Source organism: Erithacus rubecula (genome assembly GCF_903797595.1).
Source record: "Erithacus rubecula genome assembly, chromosome: 2".
NCBI lineage: Eukaryota > Metazoa > Chordata > Aves > Passeriformes > Muscicapidae > Erithacus > Erithacus rubecula.
In genome coordinates this window covers 24,576,130-24,602,843 of record NC_136685.1, presented here as the reverse complement: position 1 = coordinate 24,602,843, position 26,714 = coordinate 24,576,130, and the positions used below count along the sequence as shown (strand labels likewise).

General features: G+C 38.2%; 1 protein-coding gene across 1 annotated transcript in view; it reads left to right on the top strand.

Annotated features, from left to right (window-relative positions):
- KHDRBS2 (KH RNA binding domain containing, signal transduction associated 2) overlaps window positions 1-26,714 on the top strand; it is a 287,954-nt gene that overhangs the window by 178,604 nt on the left and 82,636 nt on the right. The window contains exons 5-6 of the mRNA XM_079297992.1: window positions 13,764-13,891; window positions 15,005-15,200. Coding sequence (XP_079154118.1) covers window positions 13,764-13,891; window positions 15,005-15,200 — 324 coding nt within the window. The remainder of the gene's footprint in view (window positions 1-13,763; window positions 13,892-15,004; window positions 15,201-26,714) is intronic.

Genomic DNA, 26,714 nt, shown 5'->3' with positions numbered 1-26,714 from the left:
GATGCCTCAGTCCCTTCATCATCTCCATGGTTCTAGGATGGACTCACTCCAGTAGCTCTGTGTCTTTCCACTTGGAAGTCTAGCCCTGGGCACAGTCAGCTGTGGGCTCTGCTCCTGTCCTGAGCAGACAGGAATAATCCCCTCCCTTGACCTCCTGGCAGTGCTCTTCCTCATGCAGTCCAAGATGCCAGTGGCTCAAGGGCTGGTACCTGGTGAGTTTGTTGTTCACCAAAGCCCCAAAATCCTTTTCTGCAAAGCTTCAGGAAGCTGCTTTCAGGACACTGAGCCTCCAGCAGGTGCTGATGCCTACATTATTCTTCCCCAGGTTCAGGACTTTGCACTTCTTATCTAATTCATGAGGTTCCTCTTTGCCCCTTTCTCAGCCTGGAGCACAGCACTAGTGATCTGCCCTGCTGAACACTGATCACAATGACTGGCCCCACTCCTGGACCCTTAAAAATTCAAGTTCACCTGCTCAGATCTTTCTAAAAATTATTTTCTGCTTAAAAATACTCATCAGTGCTTGATAATCTGATGTCTCAGTGGGTTATGGGGGTTTTCTTGGTGATGTCTGGAAATTATCTTTTCCAAGTATTCAGACTTGTGGCCCTGATGAGAAGAGAAAAAAGTGTCACTAGAAGTTAATTAGGAAAAAATAAGTGTTTTTCGAAAAACAGAAAACAAAATTATAATTGTACTAACTGTAAATGATGTTTGGGGAAATAGAAAATTCTGAAATTACATGATGCCAAGAGACACAATGGGATACAGAAGACATACTATAATTAGTCATGCTTGAGCCTTCCACCAGTCCCTGAGCTCGGACCAGATGTTTTGGTTTTAAAAAAGATAGAGGGAAAAGACAACATTTTCACATTTCTGTGTTGACTGTATAAAACTGAGTTGATGGTGAATTGCATTGCATTCTGTAGCACATATGGCCTTTGTCTTGTTCTGGATATTTTAACTTGGTGCTTGGAAATGGCTCTAGAGAGGTGAAGGTAAGATTGCTCTGCCAATAAAACCTGGAGAAATGTGAAGTGCTCCTGGTTTGTGCAGAGCACTTGTCAGTGTTGGAAAAGCTATGGGATTGTTTTCTATGGTGTATCCTTAATTTCTTGATATCTAGGTTTATGCTGAAATGTTCAACAAGAACTGATAGATTTACAAACATTCTCCTAGGCAGTTGATCTCTGCCAATAACTCACCTGAAGGCTATCAGTAAGGTGAAATTTCCACTTAAAATGAAAAGACCTGGTGCACTTCCCAGACCATTGCAGAAATGTGGCATTTGTAAGGCTGGGATTATATGAAGAAAGACTTGTTTGGAGGTTTCCAAATAGTGAAAAAACTATGGGCTATGGTTGGTAAGAGAGGAAAACTAATTTGTTGGTCAGTAATACTTATTGTGGTATTTTAAAAAGATTCTTCTAATAGCTCTCTCAGCTTACTCTTGCTTCAAAATCTTTTTCATAAGGATATGGATCATAGTTCTTACTATACTTCAGGAGCATAGGAGATGTTCAAGGTCAGCAGTTTATTACAGCAGTCCAGAATCCCCAGAGAAAAGGTAAAACCACTTGAAATTAAATTAATTAAAGTTTTGCTTTTGTTTTGCTTCTCTTCTTTCTACAGAAGGAAGTATAGGATTTGGATTGGCATGCTTTTTGGGTTCTTGAGATTGAAGAATCCTGGGACAAAGGACAGAGCTCACCAAATATTTCAAAATAAAAATAAATTCACAGTCATGCAGTTAGCATGAACATGGTGATGGTGATTGTCCAGAGAACATTTTTGGAAATCAGCGTCAAATTATTTCTTTAGCAGAGATAAAGAAAAGGATGCTCAAAGGAAAGAGTACAGGCAAGAAGAGATGTCTGATATCTGTTTTCTCATTGTTACTGTGTATAGAAAAATAAAGCTAATGGTTTTTATCCTAGTGAACCTACAGGGGCAGACTTGAGAGCAGATAAAATTTCCCAGTGATTTCCCTAATATCACCAATCTGAGTGATGGAAAAACTCTGGGTTTTAACAGCAATATCAGGTGTGTTAATTCTCAGCATGCCTTCGTGAGGCTCTGGCATGATAGCAGGAAAACTTGGACATGAAAATTTCAGGTTAAGACATAAATTTTCAACCCAGATTATTTATAGAAGGTTTAAGGAAACCAGGAGGGTGGTGAGATTTTTACCCAATCCACCACTTAGCCCAAGCAGTAATGAGTGTAAATAACTGTGGGTTACTGAGACCTGCCCAGCAGAGAGTTGTATTGGAGACTTTAATCTCATAAACCCCAGGTCTGGAAAGCTTAAATTCAATAAAATAATCTACCTTTGCTGCTAAGCAGGATTAGTTGCAGCCACTGGAAACTGAGAATACTCAGCACCTTGAAATCATATCTGTTTGCCTTGGCTTGCTATGCCACATATAAATGCATAATGAGACATTGATATCCAGTGCCTATCCAGATTAATCATTGAAACACATGGCAAACACTTTAAATTAAATTAAACTAAATTAGATTAAATATATTTTGGTTTTAATTAAATACATTTCAGTTAAAATAATTGATCATTTGAATTGAAAAAAAAATAGTCTCTGTTAATTCAATTTATAGGACTCTTTCCTTCAAAAAAATAAGTGATGCAGTTATTGTTATTTCTTTAGTGTCCACTCATATTTTCTATGATGAAGTGAATTATTATATTGAAAGATGAGGTATTTGAGTTGTCCTAAACTTGAATCATTTATATTTAAGAACATTTTTCTTGAATTGAATGGAAAACCAGAAGGAATATCTAGCACAGATTTCCACCATACTTCTAAAATCAATAATGTAGAACTCAGTTAATTATGGTTAAATAATAATTCGGAACTAATGGGTTCACAATCATTTGTCTTCAGTTCCACATAATTTCAGTGTAAGTCTATATAATTTTTTGGTTGGAAAACATGCAAAGTTAGGTGACAGATTTTACATGTATTTTGGTGTTAAGGTAGCTCATCACAGACTATCTAGCAGTATAAGGAGTCATCCTTCAGGTAAAATTTTTTGTATTCACATCACAGCTGAGGCTTATTAGCACTACCTATTGTTTTTAGATAAAAAAGAAATGAAGTCACATTTTTTAGTTCTTTGACTAAAACCCCTGTATCTCCACAATATCTCCACAAACCTGCCCAGCTTTTAATCAGAGAAAAGCACTTTTTCCACAGTCAAGAATAGGGGGTTGATTCCAAACCCCAGTTGTGATTCTGTGGTGAAATCAGTGAGACTTGAGATCATCAGGCAGCGAGGTTCTGGGTGCCTGGTTTGGGTTTGTTTGTGGGGTTTTGTGAGTGAGGTGACTGTCCTAAGTCCTGAACACAGGTGGAGTCAGTGGCACTCACACATGGGCTCTGAACAAATGTTCCATGTTTGTGCTGAATGGGAAATCTGCTTGGAAAATTCAGCTTATGTAGCACTTGGTTAACAGCTGCTGGCATCCACTTTCCAGATGGAATTAGTGTGGCACTGATTTAGGTGGCACTGTGCTCAGCAAAGTTCTTCAGGGCATGGGACTTGTGCTTACCCACGTAACACCTCCTCAATCTGCCCTTGTATTTTAAGGTTAAAAAATAAAATGTGAGACCTTAAGTCTCATTTCCTAGTTACTTAACCGTATTTTCATTTCCAGTTCAGAGTGTGACTTTAGGAAAGGAAATTTGTGGCAAGGATGATGTTAGCCATATTACTGAGTAATAGTATTGATTTAATAACCAGTCATCAATATATGCTATATTTTAAATGCCTATACTTGCTTTCACACAGATTTAATAAACAATTACATAAACTTCTTGCTTTAGCTATTTAGGAAAGACTGAAGAATATAGTTCTAATTAACATCTGGCTTAGAGAATGTTTTATGAGGATTCCTTTCCTTTCACCCAGTCATCATATGTACATTTTCTGCTATAAGGAAAAGAAAAAAAGTACATCTCTGTGAATAAAAAGGAAAGTAATTTAATAATTTCTTTTTTGTAGGTTTCTGACTTGTAGCACAGAATTAAGTTTATTAAGGCTTTTTCTTTGATAAGGATCCAGATTAGTAGCTTCAAAGGGACCTAGACATTTTGATACATTTCAGTGGTTCATATTCTAATAAACTGGGAGGACAACCATATATGGTCTTATATGCCATTATTCAAATATTTTTATATAAATATATATTATATTAATATTAGAAATATTAAAAAATATAAGTATTATCAAAAAATGTTAACATATTTGCAAGTGCAAAACTGAATGGAGTGCAGTAAGAAGGAGCTAGGTAGGGTCACTTTTCAAATACTTTGATGTGTCTATAACACTATAATGTGTAATGGAAAGAAACTGAACACGTGTTTTCCAAGCCCATTTTACCTTCTTCCCCTCTTCTCCCTTTCAGTACCATGTATAATTACTGATCACATTTTTTGGAAATGATAGAAAAGTATTGAATACTGCTTTTATTACGGGAAATGTGTTCAAGTATCGAGAAGTTGGAGTTTAATCTTCAATACTAAGATTTTCATCATGAAACTCTTGAAAAGTTTAGAATAAATTCCATCATGTTATGTTTCAAGAAAGTAAACCATTTTTAAGAAATACACTGATGGACTGGAGAGTCAGAAATGGAGTTGAATAAGTTATATGCTAATGAATCTAGTATTATGTAGAAAATTTTTTGTGGCATTTACATCACTCAATATGCCTGTGGTTTTCCTCTTGAGAATACAGTTTGCATCCATGCCCAGTGATTATCATTAGTGTTACCTTATGCAGGAATATATCATATTTGGAGCAACACTAGACTGAATGCAAAATCTGGGGTGAAATACAGACCATCATATACTAAATGTAATTTCTGCAACTGCTTAGAAGCTGTTTTTCTGCTTCTGGATGCTGTTTATAAATAGTTTTTTTTTACCTCTATGTTTTCTGGCAGCATTCCACATGGCAGCCTACATCTCTTCCTCTGCCACTTCTGTGATTAATAGCTGGGTTTGATCTTGAGTTGTTTCTGTTTAGATGTTTTCAGTGAGCAGGTCCTTCAGCCAAGGAACTTATTTCACTTTTCCTCTTGAACCTGTAGAGTTTGTATTTGATCTGAAACTGGTCTTCTTATGTAGCTACCTGGGAAGAGATAGAGTAGATACAGCAGCCATGGAGAAATGTAAGAAGAAAAAAGACTTTTTGCTACCTGGTAATAAGTAGGAATTAGATAATACTCTGTTAAAAGAAAAAAGGGGGAAAAAAAAAAGAAAAACAAAAGTGGTAATTCTGTTAAAATACCTCAAAGCCTTCTTCAACACATGCTACAGAGGGGAAAAAAAGGAAACATTATAAATATCCTGGTGGATAATCATCTATTTTAAACCTGTGTATTTGTTGCTAATTTTTTGAGCTTGCCATTTGCTTTGTTTTCCACTGTCATGATTTCAGCTTTACTTGTTTTATATGTTTCTTTTCCTTTCACTATTGTTTATTTATTTATATCTACTCTTTCATATATGAAATTAGGCATAGACTTCAGAAAGGTGAATGTATATTATTTTAATGTTTTTAGTTTCTGTGACAGTTCAGACAGTGACCCTGGGATTCAATAGCAGCATTCTTTCACTGTCTTTTCCTCGTGCTTATTGAATTTAGTATGGAGAGGGTGACTCCTCACATACCTGCTTGTTCTCCTGTGATTGCCCTCTGCACCATTACACTGGCTATCCATAAATCTATCAGCAGTGAAACTAATTTAGATTATAGCAGTTCAAACCAAGCAGATTGAAAATATCTTTGAATCCAGCGGTGAAAATTGCTCTTATATTTTTATGATGCTATTACAGACCATCTTCCCAGAATGAATCTTTTTTTTTTTTTTTCCCTTACTATACAAAAAAGTCTTGGCACTGGATGGGATGTGCTATGCTGTTTAGTTTGGGTTAGTCAGATTGCTGTGTAGGAGGAGAAATAGAGATAATGTATTTTCTCTCTCAACCTCTGGCTAGGGAAAATGCCAAGGCACTGCTGATGCCTTCCAAAGCCAAACCCTCATGGCAGCCCGAGGTTCTGAGGTTCTCCATCCTTTCTTTTGCTGTCAGCCCAGCTTTGCCACCAGTTTGTTCTCTGCCAAGCAGCTGTGCCAGGCAGTGATGGTTCTGGTGCAGTGCCATCGGGGGTGGAGACAATGATCCAGTCATCAGTGACCTGGGTGGTCTTGTTCATTCTAAGCCTACAAAAAACTTCATAGACGCAGGCCATGTCTAAATTGGATGATCAGAGATAGTCAGGGTTCCTAAAGGGTCCTGCATGCAGCAGAATCTAGACCACAACCCGGGTTAGTTTGGAGCAGTCAGTTTTCTAGAAAAATGGAGAACCAAACATACAGGCCATGCTACCATTCCCACAGCTCCTCTGTCAGGAGTGCTGACTATCATGAATCACACTTCTGCCAACTTCTGCTCCCAGGATGCTACAGCTGGGTCTGTGGTAACTGAAATTTAAGATATTCTTTATCTCTTGACTAATGGTTATTAATAGATTTCAGTATATGCTAGCAGAATTAAGAAATTTCTGCTCTGCATCTGTAAAATAGACTTCGTGCTTGCCAAGACAGTCCTTACTCCAAGGTCAGTTTATGTTATTGTAATCCTGTATTGCAATAAATAAAAAAAAAAAACCCCACAAAAATTTATTTAAAACCTAGTTCCTGTATCATGTATCAAGTTCAGTTCCAATGTGTGATATGCTATCAACCTGTACAGATTATCACCTAATGGGATTTTTTAAAGTTTTGAAATTATTCAGAAGCCATAAAAGAAAGGGCCTGTACTCCACAGACCCATAGTAAGATTCTTGCCCAGGTTTCTCATTCTTGGTTGCCCTTTCTGGTCTCCTCAGGTCAGCAGCATGTTTTGTTTACTGTGCCACATGAGACTGAGGGAGTGTGGCTGTAGCCAGGCTGGATGAGACAGGCACACTTAACAAGAGTAAACACATCTGCATTTTGCTGGCTGCTGTTACCATCCCTGCTCTCCTTGACTAGGGAGCTGCAAACTACAGCAGTGGGTTATCATGAGGCAATCTGAGTCTCACCTGGCATAGCTGGAATTAAAAAAAGTTGCATATGTACTATGTATAGCTTGTTACTTGTGTTGGCTTCAATGTAAATTATAGCAGACAGTTACTCCAGCCTTAAGAGCAGGTAATGATCTCATTAGTAGCAGAGCTTCAGCAAACAGCTGGAGAGCAGTGTCAGTCTACTCCTCTCCCTGCCTCCTTTGAAGCAACTGGGTTTTCCTGAAGGAAGACCAGCTATATCACATCCCTTGCTTCCTAGAAGTCAGTGTAAACATCCAGTGGGAATCCATAACAATTTCTTTAGGATTAGGTGGCTACACCACTCTTCCTATAGCCTGCTGTATGCCCTCTGTTCATATGACCAATTCCCTTATAAGTCTCTTTCAAGTGACAGCTGTAAATGAGCACAAGTCTCTGGCAGCCAGAGCTCACTTAGAATTAAATTCAGGGATAGGGAGCTGTCAGCTAACCAGCTTATGTGGCAGCATAGCTGTCATTTGGATGAATTACAGACCCCAGTCTCCATTTATGTGGGGCCTGTGAGCTAGATGGGTGGAACAAATTGGGGTAAATGGCTGAAATTTAATGCAGGCTTCTGCAAGTTCTTCAAAACCCATGTACCCATCTTTAGTGTGATTATTTTTTGTGGTTAACAGTATTTCTGTGTAAACTGCAATAATCTTCTATTAAAATGTCTCTTTAGTATGAAAAAAAATTGATTATACAATTAGCTGAGACTTACTTTGTTTTATCAAAGACTAAAATATCTGGGTCAAAGTTCCTTAGTACTTTGCCTATGTATAATTTCCACTCTGGGACTGGCAGCTTCTCTTCAGATGCTGAGGAGCAAACACCTCCCTCCCTTCCACACTGCTTGTAGAGAGCAGTGCCCCATGCTGATGATGCCAGGCAGATTTAATTGTGCATGCTCAAAGAGAAAAATGACATCCACGCTTGGGTGAGTGCTCTCTGTGGCAAGCTGACAAATCCCCCAGCTGTCAGCTAACCTCAAAGGCAAGTGTACGTGGCTCTAGCTTATGTCTGCTTGTTTTCTGCCCATAGGCATTTAGAAGCTGAAACTCATATTGGCTGCAACACATTCAAACTGCTACTCAAAGAAATGTATGGTCTGTTTTATGTGTTTCGATCTCTAAGGGTGATCCACACAATTAAGGTTTATTTTTCAGACAGACTGTAAGCAGGTAAGGACAGCACCTTTTTGCATATGGGGCAAGTGAAAGTGCATAATGTTTATGGCTATGGATCTGGCTAAGTTGCTGATTGCTTAGAGAAAGTAATTTCTTCCTTGGGCTCAGATGGATTATATTTATATTTTTATGAATTTATTGGGGTCTGCCAGAGAACTACATGCAAACAAAATGGCCTTACTTGAATGTCAGTATATGTGGGCAAATGTGAGGAGCTGCTAATGCAGCACTGGAGTCATTTTGGCAGAAGCTTTGTTACTTGTGGTGCACTGCAGGCTGTTCATCTAAACCCATCATTACCTGGCACCTATGCTCTGGTGTGATAACCAGGGCAATCTGTGAATGGGCAAAGAGCCATCCTAACAGATGGCTTTGACTGTAGGTAACCAGGAAACCATGCATATACATTAGACATGGGTTCAGTAAGTGTGGGTGTTATCTAGGAACATATAAACAGCTGTGGGGTTTGAGCTGTTGAGAATATGTGCCATACCCATCAGATACCCAGGGAGGGTGGGCTACAGCCAGTTCCCACAGTTCTGATGAACTTTGTAGGGATTGCTTGATCGGGCATGGGCATAGCTACAGACAAATCTTATGTTTTGTAATGGTCTCCAAATTAGTATTAACCATGAAGTATTAGTATAAATTAGTATAAACCATGAAGGATGCAGTTCACACACTCATAGAATGCCTTGGATTGGAAGGGACCTAGGAAATCAGCTAGTTCCAACCACCTCCCACTAGACCAGGTTGGTCAGAGCCCCATCCAGCCTGGCCTTGAACTCTGCCAGGGATAAGTCGTCCACAAAATCTCTGGGCAGCCTGTCCCATTGCCCCACCACCATCACAGTAAAGAATTTTTTTCCTAATGTCTAATCTAAACCTACTCTTTCAGTTTGAAAGTAGTCCTGTGACTTTGTCCCTTCTAAGAAGTCTCTCTTTCATGTGCTTTTTCATATGCTCCCCTCAGGCACTGGAATGACACAATTAAATCACTCCAAAGCCTTTTTCTTACCAGGCTGAACAATCACAGCTCTCAGCATTTCCTCAAAGCAAAGATGCTGCAGCCCTCTGATCATCTTGGTGTCCATCCTCTGGGCTCACTCTAACAGGTCTTTGTCCTTTCTGTGCTGGGGCCCTGCAGGTGGGGCAGAATCCTTTCCCTCACCCAGCTGACCCCGCTGCTTTTGGTGCAGTCCAGGTACATTTGGCTTTCTGGGCTGCAAGCTGACATTGCCAGGCCAGCCTCTCATCCACCAGCCCCCCCAGCTCCTTCCCATCAGGATCTGCTCATCCCCCAGCCTGGATTGATACTGAGGGTTACCCTGACTCAGCTGCAGTAATTAATTTACATGCCCACCTCAGACACTGTCTCACCCAAAATTGAGGTGATGGAGAGGGCTATCCAATCTACGTGGCACAATTGTTCTAAGTTCCTAACCTGACACTGATAAATGCTATTGATATGTACAGGAAGAAGTTCAATGTGTTTATATTGAATGCACTGGAGTTTTAGAGCAGGATTTTAAAATATAAAAAAGTAACAGGAAATGCCAAATATCTCTTGTCAACTCAGGATTTAGTTTGTCAAGTACTTTGAGTACTGAGCAGCCAGTACTATTCTTTTTTGTAGCAGCCTGATATTAAAGCACTCAAGTAAAAAGTGGGAATTCCAGGGTTCTTGGCCTCTTCAGTGTACTGAACTGCAGATCCTGACCCCATGGGTCCAGATAAGTGGTTCTCACTATGTTCTGAAGCTGAAGCATAGTACAGTTTACCATTGTAAGGCTACAAAGAACACAAAGCAAGCACTCCAGGAACTCCTCATCACCAGTTACTTTCACAGTGTTTTTTAGTGCTTCCCCGTATACAGAAGGGGGCATGTGGACAATGTCTCTTTTAATGTCCAAAATTAGAATGTATTTAAAATCAAACAAAACAAAGGGCTGTATTTTTATCACCTAGTTCCACCTAAAATTCACTGTGTCTTCGGTGTCCCGTTTTCTGGCTGTGAGTTTTCTGAAGCATGTACTCAATGGAAATTTTAGCCTAATTGGAATTTAAGCTGCCTGAAAATAGCCCCAAGGCAGCACCAACAGAATTTAGGGGAGATTGCCTAGCTTCAGCGAATCTGTGCAAATGCAGAGCCCTGGAATTCTTTTGCTGATGTGAGGAGGCAGGATGCAGAAATGCTGCAGGAGTCCAAATCCACCTCCTGTTCCCTTTCTGCTGCCTGAGCACAGGAAGAGAGTGTGGCAAGATGGGCAAACATATGTCTGGGAATGTGGTGCTCTGTGCTGGCAACACAGAGCTTCAGAGGGTATTAGATGCGTGGGAGTGAAAGAGTGTGCTCTATTCATGCTTCAGAATTGTCAGTGGAAATATTGTGATTATCATTTTAGATTTGACATGTATAACTGCATTCTTAAGGTAGTTTGAATGTAACCTAAATTACTCTTCCCCTAACTATCTGGTAAGAATGAAATTCAGCTGTCACAGATAAGAGTAATGATATTTATTAATAGAATTGTAATAGAACTTAAATGGGCCAAGTACATCAGGACAGGAGATCACTGTCCTTAAGGAATTGATTTATTCTTGACTTCTATGAGCTTTTGTTATGGTAATGATAGAAACATATTTCCCAAATCCTTTTGGTCTTTCTATGCCTTACCCTTTGATTTCTTTATTAACTCTCTTCCCTTGCCACTATATGTTCTTGTTAATTCAGATCAGGTTTTGCAACTTGCATCATACTTTGCTTTTTTTTCACCAAAATGCTTTTTGAGTTCTGTAGCAGCTTGTGTGCTTTCCCCTCTTGCTGCATCTCCTATCAGTGTTTCCAGAATGGCCTGTGGGTGAGCTGCCACCAGCCAGACTCTAGTTTCCTTTGGAAAACCTCCACGTGGGTTTCCTTTGTTCCTACAACAGTCAAGGCAACTAACCTAATTAATCTCTCCAAACCTTCATTAATAAACATAATTGTGGTAATTCAGGGTAAACATGTTGATGTTTTCTGGACTACTGAATGTTTTATGTAAATATGCAGTTTGGGTTTTTAGGCATTTACATAAACATGGCAATTTATTGTGGCCCTGGGTGCTACGACTTTGCTGATGTTGAAAATCTTTCACCTTTCTAAAGTCAAGATGTATGTTTAGGTGAATAGTTGTGGGCATGGGTGGTTAGCTCACAGTTAGTAAACTCTGACCACCATGATACACGTAGGTTGCAGCCTCCTTATCAGCATTAAATGAAAATTAATGTTTATAGGTAGTAGTGTCTTTAAAGATATAAAGAAGGGCAAAATATATAGGTTAATGTAGATTATCAGCTGTAAGAATAGCTATAAAACTATTAGAAAGCTATAAAAAAAGCTGTGAAGTACAGGAGATTTTTCATGAGCTTATTTTAACATAAAAAAGAAGATTGTTTTTGGGGTTTTCTTCTGAAACAAAATATAGTACTGTAGTATGTGCCTACTTCCTTGTACTTCATTCAGTATAGGTATGTCTTGAAACATCATGTACCCTTTCTTGGGACTAGATATATATATGAAACATCTGCAGCATAATTTTTCTCATGTGCTGGGCTCTGAACTAATGCAATTAAATATTCATCAAAATAGATACCCTTACTCTAACTATACTTGCAGCAGCTATGAAAGATTAATTCAGTGTTACATTTCTGTTTAATTGAAGAGGCAAAATGAGCATTTCTGCTGAAAACTTCAGGTTTTAGGTTTAGAAATTATGATCCTTATTATGCTATTTAAGGAGCCTATAAGATAATTATCTATATAGAGTTATATTTTTAAATTAAATCATTCTCTTCCAAGAGATCTGTCACTGTATCTTCCTTTGGGAGTATTTTGCTGTCTTTACCTTGTCATTTCAAAATACACTGTTTATTAACTGAATGTGCAGCAAATAATCTGCGTGCTAAAACTAAGGACATTACATAAGAGAATGGTGAAGTTTTGCAGTTCTTGTTGTATATTATAAATTTGATTTGGATTTTCTGCTTTGTCGATACTACGATTTTAAATTATATTTTTACCTGAGGGAGTAATAGTTTCTTTGAAGCAATTTCTAGTAGAATTCATTTATACAGCAATACTCCAAAGGAGAGGGGTTAAAGCAGCAACACAGAAATTCCAATTTCAGTCCCATTGCAGGTCTTTTGTTTTTTGGGGGGGTTGGTTGGTTGGATTTTCCTTTTGTTTGCTTTTTCTTCTTTTTTTTTTTATTTTATTTTTATTTTCTTCTACATTTTCCTCTTACAAAATTTACCTACATTATTAATGAAGTTCAGTCTCAGAACCAGTGTGGAATCTGGAGGTTAAACTCAGTCAGCAGATTTGAAGTCCTAATCCTTGTAAAGCCAGTATGAATAACAGATGATATTAAGAGGAGGGCACAGTAGATAGTAGCTGTTCCAAGAATTGCTGTAAATGTGATCTCATTGATTCTGTGTTTTTCCCTCTGTGTTTTACAGAGAAAGATGTCTTTGGCTTATAACTGTTATTGTTAGAAGAATAGAAAAGTGTGCAAAAACATTAGGGGATGGTATGAAATAAAAGCCACTATCTATTTTATTATCAAATTAGTGATTAGGGACATAGTTAATATTGAAGGATCATCTCTCCCAATCAGGCATTCCAATGAAGAGGAAGTCAACATGGTGTCCATGACAGGGGCTTGGAATCAGATCTTTAAGGTCCCTTTCAACCCAAACCACCTTATGAGTCTGTGATTCTATTTTGTATCAGTAAGAAAAGGCAGTTCATCTGGTGTTCTGTTTACTGAGCCAACAGAAATTGCAGTGCTGAAGTTGATACCCTGTTGATTTGGAATGGGCCTATTTTATTTCAACTAATATTTTTTTTATAGTAATCATAGCTTTGTTACTTGACTCCTAAAGAGAGAGCTCCTTTCAGGATATTCAAAGTAAATGAAGGCTATATTCAGTGATGCTAATTGGTATTGAATTAAATCATCCAGTCATTCTAATGTGCAATATAAGGTAGAATTCATGTTTTAGGTGCATAAAGCCAGGGAAGTTTGCCAAAAATAAAAAATTATTTATAAAACACCGGGGTTTTTTTTTGTCTAATTGCAAGTCACTTGAAATTGGAGCCTTTTATATGTGAAAGTCCATCTGCATTTTGCATACAGATACATTTCTGTGTGTTTATGCCTTCTGTGGCTTTTGGGTTTTGGGTTTTTTTTACATGTTTATGGTCTTTATGACCACCTTCACTACCCATACATATACCTTTTCCTGTCCATATATTATAGGTAGTTGTCCACTCCCACTTGTTCAAGTTTTCAGCACACCAGTGATAATGCAGAACAATTCACTGAAATACCATCCACAGAATTTCTAGTTTGGGTGGTTTGCCAGTTCAGGCAAAATACAAAGTTTCAGAAAGTTTCACCTTTTGCATTTCAGGATTATAATGATGAAATTCGCCAGGAGCAGCTGAGAGAACTCTCCTATTTGAACGGTTCTGAGGATTCATCACGTGGACGGGGCATCCGAGGAAGAGGGATCCGTGTGCCACCTGCAGCTCCTTCAAGGTGTGGTACCCAAACTGATATGTTAATAGCTTTACTAAGTGTAAGCAGCAGTTAAAACCCCCACAGTTTAAAAAACAAACAAAAAAGACAGTTGCATACATATCCTGGTCAGTAAACAAAAATATTTGTTTTCTCTGTGGTCTATGTTCTAGATTTTCTGATCTGGAGTTCACAGGGTACAGTAGGTGACAACAGTTGAGAGCAGGTTATGAACATCACAAGCTAATGCAATGGGTTTGGTTGTGTCAGCAGGGAACAAACCACAGTTCCTACTGCTACAGGAGACTTGAGTTCCATTCACAGCTGTGGATCTGAGTGTCATGCGTGGTTGCTATACCTGGCACTCACAGCTTCCAAAAACACAGCACACCCAGGAGCATACTGCTCTGAAACAAAACTCACAGGCTGTTACCCTGATTTATCCCCCTTCTATTTCATCATACAGTTTTTTAAATGGTAACAGCTTCTTCTGACTTACTAGTTTGTACAGCAAGGGAGATACAACATAAATACCAGGAGGATGCTAAACCTCTTTCCATGCTTGTATATATGCTCTATTTTCTCTGTGTAATGGGGAAAAGTAGAATCTCACACTACCAGTCCTTTATGCTGTACTAAATTAGACAGTAAGAAAAGTTATTCCTATCCGTTTATATTCTTTGTCTACTTTGCCTTGCAAGTTTCTGCCTTCTGCAATATCTTCTGCCAATCCATTTCTCCCACCCACCTCTAAACATGAAAACGAGAGTGATGACTGCTCTTGTAAAATAGTTTGAAATCAACAGAAGAGGTTCCTTATTTTCTTCACCTCTAGAACTGCTCTGGAGTAATTCTGCAACCCCGTGAATTACGATTCAGAATTTTATTAGTACAAGCGACAAGAGGATCAGGTGCAAAAGGCGCCGGATGGTTTAAAAATAATGCCTTTCCATAATATGAGTTCTGCCTGAGATATTGCCTAAAAGTGCTTGACATCGTAGCTGCCCAAGCCCCAGAGTTACACGATGCTTTAAACAGCAGTAAAGACGCGAGGGCCTTTCAGACAGGGCGGCACAAGCATGGTTGTGTTTCCCGATGTGCCGGCAGAGCGCTGACCGCTTGTCGCTCCCGCAGGGGCCGTGGCGGTGCCGTTCCGCCGCCGCTGCCGGGGCGCGGTGCCCAGGCGCCCCGAGGAGCGCCGGTGACGCGTGGAGCGCTCCCCGTCCCGCCGGTGGCCAGGGGCGTCCCCACCCCCCGAGCCCGGGGAGCCCCGTCCGTGCCGGGCTACAGAGCCCCCCCGCCGCCCGCACACGAGCCCTACGAGGACTATGTGAGTAAACGCCTTCCTTCCCCACGCGTGAGCCCAGCTCTGAGGGACACCGGTCCTTCCCCGTGGAGCAGAGCGCTCCTTTCTCTAACGCCTTTCCCTGCAGGTGAACGGCGGTCCGGGTGATGCAGAGTGTCCGCCCGCCTGGGCTGGGTGACGCGGCTCTGTAGGCTTGTTCACAGCTTAGCTTTGGATATGAGAGATCGTGCTGCATAGTTCTGGGGGTCACAAAAGAGCAATACACATATTCTAAAATTTGTGTTGTATACTTAAAGTCAGTTTTTAATGTCACAAAGTTCCTAAGAATAACAGCTTATATCCTTTGTGGGGAAATGAGGGAATTGGGGTGTGAGGCGTGTTGTTGTTCCAATCCTTTCTATTACGTGTTTGTATTCAACACTGTGTTACAGATACATACCAAATAGAAATTCAGTAGTTTTCATGAAGGCTGATACATTAATGTATCTTTAGCCAGGAGCTGTACTAACTGACTGTCACCTTTTCTTATGAGGTGTTAAAAATAATTGTGCTGTGCGCATCAAAGCTTTCAAGTCATCCTCATTAAAGTTTCCTTCTGGAACTATCACCATAACAACAGATATCCATACAGAGAAGAAAGTGCTATCAAATATGATGACTGAATTTTTCCAGCCATGGAGAGTCCAAGAGTAAGATGAACATCTGATCTATTCATTAATTCTACCACCAGGGAAAGATGCACTTTTATTCAATTAATACCCTTCCTAGAACAGAAGAAGGGAAAATGGAACAGAAATTATTCTTTGTTATTAAAGCTTCACTCAACCATGTGTATTTGTAGTGTAGTGACTACATCACCGTCACTGCAAATCAAGGATGCACATTCTGTTAATTCTAAGAATCACAACTGAGCAACAGCAGCAAAAAAGAAGGGGAAAAAAGTCACTCCTGTATTATTTACCTCAACACAATTTCCATTAATGAATGAGCTAAAAGTTCTGCTAAGAAATGGAATTTCAAAAGTATATGTTTCCTTGACAGTGTGTTATTGTCTGTTAGTATCAAAATGTACGAGACCTTCCTTTCTGAGCAGATACAGAACCCTTGTAATGTAAGATTAGAACTGTAATTGAAGTAATTTATTTTTTTCATTTATGGTACTAGGAAATGTACTAGAGTATTAAATGTCTTTTAGGGAGCATTTCTTACATTTTTCTGGATGGAAAGCAGAAGAAATTGAGGCAGCTGGATTATCAAGGTTAAGAAGGCGTTCAGCCAGTTCCCCATATTTTTGAAATGCCTACACTCTCAGGAGCACAAAACATACATGCAATTGAAAGAGTCAGTTTAATTTGTGATACATTAGTCCAATAAAAATAAACATATGTGTTTGTGGCTTTTCTCGCCTTTTTAGATAGCAGCAAAAAAATGTGCTGCTTTATAGGTCAAAATTCACATGGTTTGGAGATCTTCCATCTCCTGTGTCCTTTCAACATCTATATTCCACAGCTAGGAATATATGAGATTGCTATCATGCACCAGTTTGCAATGAAAATTTCTTGCCATTTTATGAAAGTTTGTAAGTTCAATATAAATCATTTTAGTATCTTATGGGTTGAGACAATAACTCGAACTCTGATGCTGTGCTGGAAGAAGGAAAAGTTCACTGTCACATATCTGAATATAATATTGTAAATTGTGTTTTAGTGAAAATATTTTTATTTTTGGAAGAAAGTAATCAGCACAGTTTTTCTTCCCAAGTAAATCATATAATACATCAGATACCTGGCTGGATACTAAAAATAAGTGACTCTGTTTGTTGACCTGCAGCAAATGTCACATGTAATTGTTGTTCTTTCACCCTTAATCCTACAGATTTAAAACTAATTCATAATGAATAATTTATCCAATTTACTATTTTTTCTCCTGCTTCTAAGCAACCCACAAGTGTATTAGAATTTCATTATGAGTTTATATTTTTCATTTTTTATTACAGTATTTCTCACCATTTTTTCCCTACTATTTGCGATCACTATTGGTTTGATTAGTGGTACATATGAACGCACTGTCATTGATTGTGAGTATCCATATTCTGCATTATTGTTTGCTCTAATGAAATATAGTCACTTGAATGTTGATCTGAAAGTGAATTCAAGAAATAGAATCAAATGGCTACAGCAGATTTTTAAAAAATGTTTAGACAGCATTTCCTGAAAAAAAAATCTTTAGCCATTTGCTGAGCACTACTAATCAGAGATTGCATTGACTGTTTGACCTTGAAACATCTAATTGTTCAAATTGGTTTGGATAAGCCTTTAAAAGTTTGGATTATCCAATATATAAATATTTTGAGGTTTCCTGCTGGCCTTTCTGAGAATCCATAAAAGCAGATGTCTGAAGGTTTCTCAGGAAAAGTCAAGTCCTGCCATGGTGATGAATATATTCATGTGCAACATTTTGAATGTCAGGCCTAGCCAGAGGGAAAAACATTTGGAATAACTTTAAGAAAAGAAGTGGGCTGGAGCAGGAAGGAGGAGTGACTCACCTCATGTCTTTTTCTTTACTGGCCTTTGAAATTTTCTTTATACTGACTGTAGCCTGATAGTATCTTAGAGGAGCTTCTTCCCCACAGGAAGAGGAGGTACTGACATCAGAAAATACATGCAAAGGGAAAGTAGTTAACATGTGAACCTTCTTCACTTTAAAAGAAGCAGTTTATTGGGTGTGAATTTGGATGGAGAATATAACTGCCAGCTGTGCAGCTTCTAGGATGGAGAGGGGTGGTCCAAGGTTTGTACCTGATTGTTTTAACCACAGCCAATGACTAAGCTGCACACAGGTGCTCACTTCCCTGGTGAGGTCAGGGAGAGATTCAGAAGTATAAAAGTGAGAAAGCTCTTGGGCTGAAACAAGATAGTTGGAGTGCTGGATGCCAGGCACCCACAAAAGCGTCTCTATCACTCCCCTCCACAACTGGACAGGGGAGAGAAAATGTAATGGAAGGTTTATGAGCTGAGATCAAAACCGGGAGAGAAATGACTCACCAAATACTATCAAGGGCAAAATAGATTCAGTTTGGGGATGTTAATTGAATTTATTACCAACAAAAACAGAGCAGGATAATGAGAAGCAAAATAAGGCTTAAAAAAACCTTCCCAGATAGGCCCCTTCCCAGGCACAGGGAGACAGGGAATGGGGATTGCAATCAGTTCATCACAGGTTGTTTCTGCTGCTGCTCAGGGAAAGGAGCTCATGCTCCAGCATGGGCTCCTCTCTCCACAGGTCTGCAGAATCCTGCCAAGAACCTACTCCAGCACAGGCCTCCCATGGGGTTACAACCTTCTCTCAGGCATCCACCTGCTTCAGTGTGGGTCTCCCCAAGGCTGCAGGTGGATCTCTGCACCCCCCTGTCCCCCCTGGGCTGCAGGGGCACAGCTGCCTCTCCATGGGCTGCACCAGGGGCTGCAGGGCAATCTCAGCTCTGGCACCTGCACCATCTCCTGCCCCTCCCTCTGCACTCACCTGGTGTCTGCAGAGCTGTTCCTCTCACAAATTCTCACCCCACTTTTCTCTGCCCACAATTACATCTGAGCAATAACTTTGTTTTTCTTTTCTTTTTTTCTTTGTTTTTTTTTTTTTTTTTCCTTCTTAAATATGTTATCACAGAAGGGTTACTATCCACTCCAGTTGGCTCAGCTTTTGCCAGTGTGGTTCTGTCCTGGAGCCAGTTGTCATTGGCTCTGATGAACATGGGAAAGTCTTCTGGCAGCTCCTCACAGAAGCCACTCTTGTAGCCCCCTCACTACCAAAAATTGGCCACACAAACTCAATAGAACAGTTACATGGGGAGAAAAAGGAGTGGATTGAGAAGTGGCTGAATGGCAGATCCCTAGAGGGTTGTGATCAGTGGCACAGGGTCTAGTTGGAGGCCTGTCATTGGTGTCTGCCAAGGTTCAATACTGAGCCCAGTATTGTTTAAGATACTCATCAGAGACTTGCATGAAGGAGCAGAGGCCTTCTCAGCAAGTTTGCTGATGACACAAAGCTGGGAGGAGTGGCTGATAGCCCAGAGGGCTGTGCAGCCCTTCAGAGGGACCAGGGCAGGCTGGAGAGATGGGCAGAGAGGAACGGTGGTCTGAAGCTCAACAAAGGCAAATGCAGGGTCCTGCACCTGGGGAAGAATAATGCCAGGCACCAGCAGAGGCTGGAGGCCAACCTGCTAAAAACAGCTCTATGGAGAAGGACCTGAGGGTCCTCTGGAGGCTAAGGTCTTGTTGGCAACTTGTGAAATAGCCAATAGGCGTGACAGATTGTGATTCATTATTTATACAGAAGTGAAGAGTACTTGAGTAGGTCTGCTGCTATTGAGGCAATAAATAATAGAATCATAGAACAGTTTGAGTTGGAAGGGATCTTACAGATCATCTAGTTCCAGGTTTCTTAAAGCCCCATCCAGCCTAGCCTTCAGCATTTGTAGGGATGGGGCAACTTGACTGGGAAAAACCAGTGTTCAGCACAATATATTTTGGTCTGAGCATCCAGATTAAAGCTCAAGATTAAAGCTAAATATTGGAAGGGTGGTTAATCCTTACATCCTAAAATGTAAGCCAAGATTGCTTTTGCTTTCAGATCTTGTTTTAGAGGGCATTTGACCCTGTATGGGTATTTTTTCTTTCTGAATCAAAAGTTAGTAATGAACTGTCCAGTGATATTTTTCTTTACATTTTATTAGAAGCTACAGTGAGCCTTTCTAAGAGGTCTGATGTGAGTTTTGAAGTGACTTATCACTTGTTCCCTTACACCAGATGGAAAGAATTACCAAAAGAAAATACATTTGGGGAAATGTAAAATGCGCGTTGCTTTTATATTTTACCTCCACCTGCATTTTCACTCTTGGATAAAAACAAAGAGGTCTTTTGCACAGAAAGCCACTCATCATAATATTAATACTTAGGTGAACTTCTTGCTTTTACAAGCAAATATATAATTTGTTTGCAAGAAATAGGCTGGTCTGTCAAGACACTGTGAAGCTGGTACAGCTCCTAGGTCTAGGACAGCCAGATTAAAGAGCAATTTTAAATGCAAATATTCTCTCTCACCTCTCAGTTCACTGATCAAACCAGCCAGATGCAGATTCTTGTTATCTTCTGGAATAAGTTGAGAGCATTTACAAAGTCACTGGAAAAGAACCATACAATAAGATAGATTGTGCTTTTAATGTCACGCTGTTCTTCCTCTCATTTCAAATTATTTAATATGAAAGCAAATGCCACGTTGAACTGTTTATTCTAAGATCAATGGTTATTTGCATTTTTCAATAGTTTTCAAACAAACTGAAACAGCTATGCTCGTGCTCATTCCGTGGCAACGTAGACAATGAAAAGACTAACAATAAGAGGCATTTTGTAACACTTTAAGATTTTAAAAAGAATAATTAGCATTTAGGTGTGACTCCAATCCACAAAATTGTGGTTGCGGAGGCTTTGCTTAATAATTTAAGTGGAAATTCTTAGTGTTTTAAATTTGTTCTGTCTCCCAATTCTGAATGTAGATGGAAATTTTCTGTAATAAAGACCTAAACTTCCTCTTCATGGCAAGTTTTCTGCTGTGCTACTGCTATAATAAATAAGTTAAAGTGAGAAATTGATACTTTCGAAGCCCATTCCTATAATCACAGTAGGACATTGTCAATGAGAGTCAGGCCTGGGCAACAAAGAAGACTTTTAAGGTTGTTCCAAACCTTAACATAGTGAAATATATTGAATGCAATAATAGGTTAACAGGTTGCTCTCTTTTTCTTTTTCTTTTTTTTCCCCCTAAACTGGTGTTTCCAAGTTTTAAGACAGCGCTTTTCTATTTCTATGCGTTTTCTGGGTGAGAAAAAAAAATCAATGAAGAATGTACTGAGACTAAAGATCATTTGAATGAAGCTGGAATTATAGACATGGGAATCTGCATGGCTGAGCAACATATTGATTAAATATGATTGATTAGCTATTTATGCCCAAGGCACTTAGAAAAAGAGCTAAGCCCTATGCAGCTTGTATCTGCTGTGACTTGAAAAATCAAATTTTCTTTTTAGTACAGTAGCAATAAACAGCATAATGTTTATATTATCTGAAAGACACTATTGAGGTTTTAGGAGGATGCTGTGAGATCAAGGTATAGTGGATTTATTCAGATTTTGGATAATGTTGTCCATGAAAAGTATAAATATAGTGAAAAAAATTCAGCAACATAAATATGGAGGTAAAGAAATGGCAAGTTTTTTAATGTTTTTCTAAGAGCAGAATGCAGAGTCAGCACTAAATCTTTAGTGTCTGGGAACCTGCAAGTCTAGAGCTTTTTGCTTATGTCTGCAAAATGAAGTTAGTCTCTTATTCGTAAAGATCTTAGAGTGAATAAATAAGGCTTTCCTCATGAAACCAGAAAACTGTCCTGAGAACAGTGCAGTACTAAAGTGAAAACTGCTTTCAGACTCATCACAGCTATGAATTTCTCACATATTAATAATGTGGTCTAAATCAGACTTTATTATATCCTTTTCTTGATTTGATTTGTTTTGATTTGATTGTCTTAATCAGAGTTATTCAGTGGACTTCACTGATAAAATCCATAAAACTCTTGCATCTATGAATTGATGTTGCAGAATTTTTTTTTGTGGAGTATAAGTTCTTTTGTCATCCCCTTCATTCTGTCCTTACTTGGCAGAAATAATTCTCTCCTTGACATTAGTTACCAAGTTTTCAGATGAAAATTATTTTCAATGCTAGACAGAGTATAAAAGAAAATGCTGATGCAGCTGTACATGTTTTAGTATTATAAATGATGTTATTACAAGTACAATGTAATAAATATTTATATTTGTTATATAGAGATCAAATTGAAGGGCATCTCTCTCAATTGATGATCCAGCTGCATATGGTCCTTAAATATTCATAGTGTATGAGGTTGTATTCATAAGATCCTACATAAAAAATATATGCAGTGTTATCCACAGAGCCAGATTTGTCTGCCATCATGCAGTGTGCCGTTTGGTCATTGAGCAGTGGGATCTTTCAGGTGCCTATTACCAAAAATGCATGTCTGCTCTTACTTAGCTCAGTCACAGCTTGTCACTCAGTTATTTATCTGATGAAGAGCAGTCTGGATTGGTGCAAAATAACTCTACAGGCATTTGCAGGCTTAACTTTATTAGTTGACTTATCCATGTTATTCTTTTCCAACAGAGTGCAAAGCGAAAAATAGTTTTTTGGCTTTGGTTTTTTTTTTTAACAAACTCATACAAATTTAAATAATTGCTCTTCAAGACTTGGGACAAGTCTAACTTAACTAGAATTATTGAGAGTTCAGTTACTTTATGAATTCAGCTCAGTTAGAAGAAAGAAGTTGTGTTTTTTTCTTTCAGTTCTCAAAGTTACTTAAACAGATTTAGTCCACTAAAAAGCTAAAAAAATTTAGACTTCAAGATTCATCTGTTTCTGGGAGACAGACACATCTGCTCTCAGTAAATGCAGAGACTTCAGCTGTGCCAGACAATGACAGAAGCTTTGAGCTCTGTTTCAGGAAGGGCTCTGGAGGGTAAGACACCATGGCACTTAACATTATCACACCAACATTGCCTCCAGCAAACCTGTTGTACTTGTGCTTCTCAATCTAGCCTTTGGTGAACTCAAATTAGTGACTTTTTATTTAAATAGATACACAGAGTGCACCTTATATCAGTAGATTTCATGTACAGATGACAGAGAACTTCTGGTTTGTGTGTTATTTATTAAGAATTTGCATTGCAGTTAAAAATTGGGCTTTATTAATGTAGTAAAATACACAGTTTAGGTAGTGTTTCGTGTTAATTGAAAATTATCATGGGTTATTTTAAGACAGTATTTGAGTTTTACTGGCCATGTATTTAAAAACCATTTCTGTTGCCAGAGCTTTCATCAGAGTTCATCTGTTTTTCTCTTTGATACATTTGTGATTTTGCCATCTTGCAAAAAATACTTCATCATGAAACTGTAGAGGTATATATTTAGCAATTGCACTTACAATAAAACACAAATGTTACAGACCCCAGATCAGTTTCATTCACTGGCTGATGGGTCTGTTAGCCAGTTGCCTGTGTCCATGTACTTATTGCTTACTCAGGAAAATGGAAGAATAGGAAATATATCTGGTAAAATTACAGGCCTCAACAAATGCCCTATATGCCTGTATCTTTTTACCCCTTATTGTGTTCATTGCCTTTGCAGCTCTGAATTTCAGTTATACATAGGAAGAACAAGTTTTGTGCTGGATTAATTATCTCATGAGTTGCCACAGAAGCACCTGCCCAGCAATATGCCAGTTCTTTCTGGGTATTTAAGGAAGGTTCAAGTATATATGTCAGCTTTTATTTTCATAGATTGAGGAATGTATATATATATATGTACCTGAGTGGCTATTGTTATAGACAAAGTTGACTAAAGCTGTGCCTAGATATCTGGATATCTGCTGATAACCCTGCAGCTTCTTCCCCAGCAGTATCATGTGAGTGTTCTGTATCTGCTGCTTTTGGAATGAGGAGATTCAAGTCTCCAACTGTTGTTGTATTTCCAGTAAATCTCTGTGTCAGTATAAAGATATGTGCTTAAACTCTAATACAGATATATCTACATATATATATATATTTAGATATATATATATATATATAAGTATATATGTTATCTGCAACTACATCTCAGAAAAATATGGTCCATTTCTTTCAGCCCATCTGTTTATAACAATGAGGTGCTGCACAGAGCTCCTCTACAGCAAGCAGTGTGTGTGAGGAACTGTGTAAGGAGTCAGTCTAAAGGATCAGCAACATCAAAATTAAGGCATTTTTTTTCTTTCCTAACAATACAATTTGGAGAAAACATGTAAATATAGGAAGGAAAAAAATACTAGAAAGTGTAAGTGAAAATAATACTTTTACCTGTGCAGTCAGATGGACTGGATGAAGGACACTTTTTGTTTAGCAATGATGGTTTTAAAGTGACTGGAATATTCATAGAATACCTCTGTCATATAAGTAGACCAATGTAGTTCTCAAATTTGATCATTTTTGAAACAATTTGATCAGTTATATTTATCAAAGGTGCAGACTTAGTGTACCTCTTTAAACTGCAGCAAAAGCATAGTGAAAATTGATTTTGTTATGAAACACAGTACCTTGAGTTTGACCTACAGGACTCAGTGCAACAATCACTAGAAGAGATAGATGCAGTATAAAAGCTCCAGGATAATAAAAGTAAAAGACCAGAGATGAAAAATGTTCTTTCTCCATACAGACGTGTTTTTTTCATTATGAAATTATGGTTGCCTGCATTTTAATAGCTTTTACAATCACTGTAAGTGCTGTTACTCATAGACACCTACTGCTGTTTTGTAGCTCTTGTTATGGTGTAAAAATCTGTGGAGTGCCACATCAGAAATCATAGAGTGCAGTGGGGCTTTTTTCAGTGAAATTATGTAAGTAAATGCTTCTTATATAGCAGGATCATAAGAACACAAGGACTCAAACATGACCCTGTACTACTTTGTGCAATAACATCAAACCACATTTAAATATTTCTTAAAATCAGCATATCTGTGCAAGGGGAGTTCATAACATTATGTATAAGGTGCTTGAGTTGTAGCTTTGGTGCTCATATCCTCCCACTCTTTCTTGGCCATCTGGTGAGGTTCCCTAATGAACATCTTAATAAACCATTAGATAATACACTAACATGAATTCTTTTGATCACCTAGTGTCTGTCAAATGCAAATTATTTAAGTATAAATGGGGACAAAGAAGCCTAAAAGTTAGAAACTCCATATTGTGTTATATTTTATTTTGATTTTCCAGTCCCTTAATATTGTCTCTAACTGTTCAGCCTTGCAGCTTCTGACATCCAAATATTTAGAAAGCTCAAGTGAAAAGAAAAAAAAAAATCAAACAACCAGATATAACAAATGTGAGTCTTATTTGGGATAAATACATAAAAAATATACTATACTGGAGTATTTTATTTTTTATTTTCATATGTTAGTTTAACTATGTATTAGAATCGCACTACTTTTCTCAATTCCTTTTCTCAGTTGTATTTTTCTCGTGAGAAAAATTTTAAAAATCACATTGTGAACACTACTTACTAATCTTTCTGAGGACTAAACTGTAAAACAAGCAGGTATACATTTGAACAGTTGATATTTGGGTATTGTAAAATAAATTGTCCAAGTCTGTTGCTGCACCATTTTATGCAAGATTGATCTCTCTAATGTCATGTAGTCCATGAACTTGTCTTTATTAGAACTTTGCAGCTAATCCTCACACATGCTGCAGTGAAAAGTTTTCTGAAAAAATAATGTACTTAAAATACAATTACAATTACACTACAGTACAATTACAATACATTGGCATTCAAGCTCTATTTCTTTCTATTTTAAAACCAGTTGCCATCAATAATTTTATTTTTGGACAAACACTGCTTGCACAATTTAACAGGAATGCAGAATTAAGATGCATTCTTCATTCTTTTGAAACAAATCTTTTAAGAATAGATAATTCCCTTCGTATTGCCTTTTTGCAAAAAAAGAAAAATTCAGAATTAGTCTTGCTTTGCTTTGCTTTTCTTGAGAAAATGGTTCATATATGTGAAAGCTTAACAGGTTATTTTAATTTTATTTACCTATAAATAACAGTAAGTTAAAAATAAGTGTTATAAATGAAAATTAGTTTTGAAAATTGGGATATGTAAGCATTTTGACTCAACTGCATCACTTACATAGCTGATACAAAAATTAAGAAGAAACATTATAAATAAATGCAAGTAAATCAAGTTTATGTAAATCAGGTTGTAAGGGAGATGCAGAGGGGATCTCTGTTTCATTGCTAGTTAAATTTTGCCAAATTTAAGTATTGACACTGCATCTCAGAGAATGAGAAAACCAAAACTAAGAAAAAACAGAGAATCACTGAAATGCAGTTGTTGAGCCCTGAGTGCATCTATCAAATAAATTAGAAGCAGCAAAACTTTGGTCATTTTTCACTTTCCTTGAACAGCCATTTTACTTTCTTGCAAGGCCACCTTTCATGCAAACACCCTAAACAAATAAATCGAAAAAGCCATTTGGAGCTTTTCTGACTTATTACTCTTGAGGTGCCTATAACACGTTGCCATTTTGTAAAAGCAACGAATGTGGCTTGTAGGTGCTAAACATAGCACAAGGGGGGGGGGGGGGAAATGTAATTTTTATTGAGTTTTATTAATTTCATTTGGGTTCCAATTGTTATTTTCTAAGGGGTAAAAAATCTCCCATGCAAGTGATTTGTCTTGTATTTGCATAATCTTATTGTGTACAGTTGTGATGTATGTTTATAGGTGAGGTTACTGCATTTGTAGATGTAGCCAAGAACTGTATGGCTAAATCAGTGCTTAGAATAATAGAATCATTAAGGTTGGAAAAGACCTCCAAGATCATCAAATCCAGTCTTTGACCCAACAGCACCTGGTCAATTAAATCATAGCACTAAATGCC